Source organism: Chinchilla lanigera, unplaced genomic scaffold (genome assembly GCF_000276665.1).
Source record: "Chinchilla lanigera isolate Chin_1 unplaced genomic scaffold, ChiLan1.0 scaffold00131, whole genome shotgun sequence".
Lineage (NCBI taxonomy): Eukaryota > Metazoa > Chordata > Mammalia > Rodentia > Chinchillidae > Chinchilla > Chinchilla lanigera.
Genome location: NW_004955532.1, coordinates 606367 through 612841, shown reverse-complemented (window position 1 = coordinate 612841; position 6475 = coordinate 606367). Strand labels below are relative to the sequence as shown.

Genomic DNA, 6475 nt, shown 5'->3' with positions numbered 1-6475 from the left:
GAGAACTGGCAGTTTTTGCTTTCATTATCATGACATTTTCTCTTTATTCCAGTTTTTCTCTGGGGGCGTGCCTTTTCTGTGATTTGGAACTTAGGCAGTGTTCTTATTCTATTAGTCATTACTTTAAAGCTTTCAAAGACATTCCTTAGCAAGATCACATAAATAGAGAAATAAGTAGAACACACTTGTTGAAGTTGGTAACAGGAAAATAATTCACTGCTGGGAAGGATGAGGGTGTGTTATTTCCATTTGTTTCCTTTCTGCTATTTTCTCATTAATGTAATTGGGCAAAGTACAGCGTTGTAGTTTTATTTGCTTGTTTTGCTTTCGTCTTCTTCGGAATATCACTTTTACAAAATAAGAAAAATTGTTTTTTGAGGCAGGGACTCCCTGTGTAGTTCAGATTGGCCTTGAACTCATGATAGTCCTCCTGCCTCAGCCTCCCAAATGCTGGGATTGCAAGCGTGCACCGCAACACTTGGGAATAAAAGAAGCAATTTTTATAATTTACTTCACAGTCATTTAAGGCCGTTCTGCATTTGATTTTCAGACATAGTCTCGCTGAATTGTCTAGGTGGTCCTAAAACTTGTAATGCTCCTGCCTCAGCCTCCCAGGTAGCTGGGATTATAGGCAGACGCCCCCGTACCTGGTAAGGGTCTGCGTCACCTTTTCCAGTCTCAGATGCACATCCCTGACATAGGCTCAGGATGTGTTTCCTGTCATCTGTCTGTTGTCAGTTTGCTTCATAGACTACTGTGACCAGACTTCAAAAGGAAAAAGAGTAAACGTAAAGTTCCCTGCAGGGTCGGGTGTGGCTTGGTGGTGGAGAAGCTGGCTCTCCACCCCCAGCACCGGCCTCTTCGCAGTAGCAGCGTCCGAGGGGGTCGCAGCAGTCTCCCCTCCACACAGACGGGGTGTGAGTAGTTGTTACATTGTGTTATTTAGGGAGTAATGATAAGGAAAAGTCCGTAGAGCTTCAGAACAGATGCAAGTTTTTCTTTAAATATTTTTGAACCACAGTTAGTTGAACCCATGGATGGGGAGCCCGTGGGTACAGAGGGCCTACTCTATACAGTTGTTCATGGCGTTCTCATAGTCCTCATTTCTGTAAGGTTGGTAGTAATGTCTCCTTTCATCCTTTTTTTTTTTCATTTTTTTCCAATACCAGGAATCGAACTCACGACCTTGCGCTTGCCAGGCAGACGCTGTGCCGCTGAGCTAAATCCCCAGCCCCTTCTTTTTTTTTTTGAGATGGGGCCTCACTATCTAGTCCAGGATGGTCTCAAACTCACTTTGTAGCCCAGGTTGGCCTTGAACTTACAGTGCTCCTCCTGCCTCAGCCTCCTGAGTGCTGGGACTACAGATATGTGCCACCATGCCCAGTTACATTCCTGACTTTAATAATTTGAGCCTTTTTTTTTTCTTTTGTCCATGGTCTGTTTAGCTAAAATAGTTTTATAAATTTTGTTAATCTTTTTAAAGGGTTAACTTTGGAGGGGATCGAGGTTTTAAAAAATAATTTTAATTTTTATCTTTTAGAGACAGGCTCTCACTGTGTAGTGCAGGCTGCCTTAAACGCATGTTGCCCAGGCTGGCCTCAAACTCGAGGCGATCCTCCTGCCTCAGCCTCCTGAGTGCTGGAATTGTAGGCGTGTGCCACCACAGCCAGCTACCTAAGCATTTTTAATCATTGTTCTTCTCTGTTGGTTGGATGGGTTTTGTTCTGTCTTGTTTCCACTTTTGTATCAGGTAATGTATGTTGTGTGCGTGTGTGTGCATGTGTGTGTGTGTGTGTCCTGATGATATAAGTGATGTTTTGCTTTAGGTTTACATTACAATTACTGCTGCATAGAAAAGACACACAGCTAACATTTTTGTTTGTTTTCATGTCATAAACTGGGTGGATGGATGATGGATGGTAGAGGAGAATGGTCCTTCTCTTTTTTGTTGCTGTTTTTTTGTGTTTTTGCTTTTTGGCTTTTTGAGGCAGGGTCTCGCTATGTATTTCAGGCTGGCCTCGAACTTGCAAGGACCCTCCTGCCTCTGCCTCCTGAGTTCTGGGATTGCAGGCTGGCCCCACCCCCATCTCCTCTGATAGCTTATCAGAGACTGGCGGCTGCCACCATGCTCAGTGTTCTGAGGGGCCTGTTCTAAACAGGCCAAACTTCAGAGAGCCCAGGAGGTGCCCTGTAAACTGGTCTCCTCCGTCTGCCGCTCCTCACGGCTGTGTAGGCCCGAGGTGGAAGATGAGGTGTGATGTCTGTGTGTCTCCCCAGGGTGTCTGCGAAGAAATGACCTACGAGGAGATTCAGGATCATTATCCACTGGAGTTTGCCCTGCGGGACCAGGACAAGTACCGGTATCGGTACCCCAAGGGGGAGGTAGGTGGGTCTTGGGGACTCGGCACTGCCACCTGCAGCCGCCTGGGAGCACCGCCTGTGGCTGAGGGCTTGGCTGTGAGCCCGAACGTGAGCCGAGCTGAGGGGCCCTGGCTTCCTAGGACCCAGGGTAGCTCAGAGTCCGCCGGCATCCCCCGGCCAGCCCTTCCCAGGGCGCCCGAGTGGCCAAGGAGTCCGATGCAGTCTCTGCCGGCACAGAGATCCAGGTCTTGCCGGCTGTGTCTCTGCCCCACGCCCTCACCTCTCCTCTGGGTGCTGCCCCTCGTCACAGCGACCTCGTGCTCCCTGCAGCTCGGCTCACCCAGCCTGGGTCCTAGCCCCCCAGCCCTTCCCTGGGTAGACTGCGGCCACCACAGGCAGCCTGCCCTTGTCCGCTTTCCTCAGGCAGACGCCTTGGTCAGCCTGGGCCCGGGTCAGGACCCAGGGGTCCCCTTGACTTGGGCAGCTCCTCTCCCTTCTGGGAGCTGGGCTTGGACAGTGATCAAACAAACTCCCCCCAGAGGGGGCTGGGGTATGGCTTAGTGGTAAACCTTTGCCTGGTGTGTCTCAGGCCCCAGTTAGATCTCCAGCCTTCGAAAAGACAGAAAAAGACGCACCGTGTGTATCTGCGCATGTGCGTGCACAGGGGCTTCCTGCCGGCGGGTGGCCCCCAGGGTGTGCTGTGCCGTCCTCAGGAATAGAGCGGCTCTGAGGAGCGCGAATGTCCCCAGCACCATCCGGTAAGGGACAGTTCGGATTTAGAACTAGTCGGATCACAGTCGGTTAGGAAGTTCCCGAGAGAATTGATGTAGGGTTTCCCCAGAGCCACCGGGTAAGCGCGAAGCAGTGTGTTGTCACGGCCTCCGCGTTAGAGTGTGGGCCACACTGAGCTCAGCCGCTGGAGCCCGACTTTAAGCACTGCGCATTGCATGTGGGGGAGTAAAACTCCGCTCCCAGGAAGGCCCAGTTTCCTGGTGAGAAATCTCTAAGTCCGCCGATGGAAATGTTGAGCCAGGGACCAGCGGAGTCCAAGTGCGCGTTCCCATGGTGACGGGGAGGGTATCCCACGGGGAGGGTGTCCCACAGGCCGGCCATGGCGTTCACGAGGACCTCGGGGGTTTCTGGCAGCCCCGTTCCAGAGGGAGCTCTGGGGCTTCTGCTTCCCTCCCACCGCCCCTGTGCACCTTGTCTGCCTTCTCTGCCAGCCACCGTCACAGTACGGGGAGTTCATCCTGGAGGTTTGGCATGGGCGGGCAGGAGGTGGCCCCTGGGGAGGAAGCCTGGGGCTGGGTCCTCTCGGTCCTACCAGGCCGTGCCTGTAGGAGTGGGGAGAGGCCCTTCCTTGGGTGGCCCATCCTCATACCCACCAGCTTCCTCGCCAAGCCAGACGTCTCACCGTGGCCATCCTCTGGGGGCAGCTGTCCGCCTTGCCCTCAGGAGCCAGGCTGGCAGATGCTGGGGCTGCACTCTCCACGGTGGGGAGGTGGCCCACGGTCCAGGGGCTTCCCTTCCTGCCCCTGGAGCAGCCTCAGACGCCTTCCCTTCTGCCCTTGCAGTCCTATGAGGACCTGGTGCAGCGGCTGGAGCCTGTTATCATGGAGCTGGAGAGGCAGGAGAACGTGCTGGTCATCTGCCACCAGGCTGTGATGCGCTGCCTGCTGGCCTACTTCCTCGACAAGGCGGCGGGTGAGGGCCTTGCCTAGGGAGGTGGGTGCGCGCGCGTGAGAGTCCGTCCCTGGGCACCCCCACATGTCACCCTCCCTTCCGTGCCCACAGAACAGCTGCCCTACCTCAAGTGTCCGCTGCACACGGTCCTGAAGCTCACCCCTGTGGCCTACGGTAAGGGAGCTCCCCACGGCCGCCCCTGGGTCACTGCAAGCCGGGCTCTCTGCAGGGTCCCGTGCTTTCGACAAATGCGTGTCAGTCCCCCCGGGCCGCTCTCGCTCCTCTTCCCACTGTGCCTTTTAAGTTGGTTATAAAGAATTTCACGTTGGGTTTGGGGCGTAGCTAAGAGTTCACACCGTGGTGTGCGTCATGCCCTGCGTTCAGTGCTGAGTATCACAGAGTGAGAAGTTGATGCGACCACACGAAGCCTCCAGGGGACCATTCCTTAACCGTCACCCACCCACCGGCACACGGGGCTTTTCTGCTGTTGTATCCAAAACCCCCACAGCACCAGGGGCTCCCAGGGCGGGGCGGGGCCTCCAGCTGTTCTGGGTGCGAGTGGTTTGTGTCCAGCACGTCTCCCAGTGCACCAGCAGAGGCCTCGGGCGGCTTCCTGATCTCCCGGGACACAGTGTTCACGGAGGGCGAAGCTCTGGCCGCTGGTGTCCTTCCACTGCGATCACCCCCTCGTCCCCCTCGTCCCCCTTGCAGTGAGCGCTCTGCCCAAGCTGAGCCTGACTGGCTGTGTGTGTCGGGGTGGGGATGCTTGGGGTCCCAAGCTCAGCGTGCCCGTGGTGAGCAGGCCTGTTCCGCTCTGAGCACCTGCGGCTCCTGGGACAGTCCTTGGGGTCTCTGTCTGCACGGTCGCACATCCTGTCTCCCCTGGGGCTGCTGGAGGTGGGGGCCGGAGTGAAGGTCAGCACCCGCTCCCGCTCGCACCCCGGCTCGAGCCCCGGCCTCCTGCGCCCACCGTGGCTGAGGCTGCGTCCCGCGGTGGGACTGCATCCGCCCCTTCCCTTTGGCAGGTTGTAAAGTGGAGCCCATATTCCTGAACGTGGCGGCTGTGAACACGCACCGCAACAGGCCGCAGGTAGCCCTGGGGTCACTGCTGGGCGCGGGCCTGTGCCTGGGGCCAGGCTCCACGGTGCAGCGCCCCTGTTGGGGCTCTTCTCTTGGTCTTCTGCCAAGGCTGTTCTCTGCCGCAGCATCTGCTGTGTGGTGGGCTGAGGGTCGGTCAGGTGCCCCGAGGCCAGCTGCCTTGGGAGGAGGAGGGCCTGGATGTGGGCCACCGAGGCAGGAAGAGCCTGAGTCCGGGTACGGCTGAATCCCCTGCAGCGTCACTGCAGAGGTCTGACAAAGAGGAGGAGGCTCCAGGGGGCAGGCGGGAATTCTTCCGCACACCCAGCCCCAGCCCAGGCGGCATGAGCACCTTCTCTAACTGGAGCACTTTAGAACATTAAAATGAAACCATTGGACGTGGTACTGCTTGTCTGTTATCCTAGCACTCGGGAGGCTGAGGCAGGAGAATTACCACGAGTTCGAGGCCAGCACGGGCTCCATAGTGAGTTCGAGGCCAGCCTGAACTGCATAGCAAGATTCTGTGTCAAAAAACCAAACAAAGAAGCACACAAACAGAAAAGATACTGTGCCTTGTTGGAGACGTTTTTGCAGAAGGGTGCTTCCTGCCTGTGTTCTCTGAGGTCCTTTTTTGCATTTGATTGTTTGTGTTTTGACCTTTAACTCTCAGCAGTCCTCCTTCCCCAGCCTCCTGAGTGCTCGGATTTCAGGTGTGTGCCCCGCGTCCAGCTTTGGGGCCTTGTTCACGGTGGAAGCTCTTGAGGTTCTTCCCAGAACCACTGCTTCCTCTCCAGCAGCGCGGGTAGCCCGCTGCAGCGGGCAGCCCGCGGTCTGAGCGCCCGCTGTGTGCCGGGAACCCGTGACCCGCGCTCCCGGGTCAGGGTTGGGATCCCATGGCGCAGGCTCCAGAGGTCGGGGTGTGTGACTGTCCCTCCGGCCACAGAGCTGAGGAAAGCAGGCAGCAGGCGTGGCACCTGTTTCTGCTGGCGGGTGAGTGTTCTGTGTTCCTGTCGTGCAGAATGTGGACATCTCTCGGCCTCCGGAGGAAGCCCTCGTCACAGTCCCCGCTCACCAGTGACCGCGTCTCATCCACTGCGATGCCTGGGCGGGCGTAGATGTCTGTGAACGAGGTCATTCCACGCCCCGCGGAGTGTGTGACGGGGACCTTACGGGAACTCTCAAAGCTGTGTAGGACCGGCAGCACCCCGAGCCCCTGGCGAAGCCCATCTGGCTCCTTGATGGTAGTGACGGTTGCCATGGCTGCTGACTTGCCGTTCAGAATCACCAGGCCAGACGCGCTGCTCGGGGAGGGCAAGGGTGCCAGCCCCTAGCTGCTGCGTTGCAGTTCTCAGAT

General features: G+C 56.7%; 1 protein-coding gene across 1 annotated transcript in view; it reads left to right on the top strand.

Annotated features, from left to right (window-relative positions):
• Positions 1 to 6245, top strand: part of Pfkfb4 (6-phosphofructo-2-kinase/fructose-2,6-biphosphatase 4) — a 37642-nt gene extending 31397 nt beyond the window's left edge. The window contains exons 11-15 of the mRNA XM_013507571.1: positions 2278 to 2382; positions 3936 to 4065; positions 4156 to 4218; positions 5070 to 5134; positions 6140 to 6245. Coding sequence (XP_013363025.1) covers positions 2278 to 2382; positions 3936 to 4065; positions 4156 to 4218; positions 5070 to 5134; positions 6140 to 6199 — 423 coding nt within the window. The 3' untranslated portion in view covers positions 6200 to 6245. The remainder of the gene's footprint in view (positions 1 to 2277; positions 2383 to 3935; positions 4066 to 4155; positions 4219 to 5069; positions 5135 to 6139) is intronic.
• Positions 6246 to 6475: the final 230 nt, after the last annotated feature.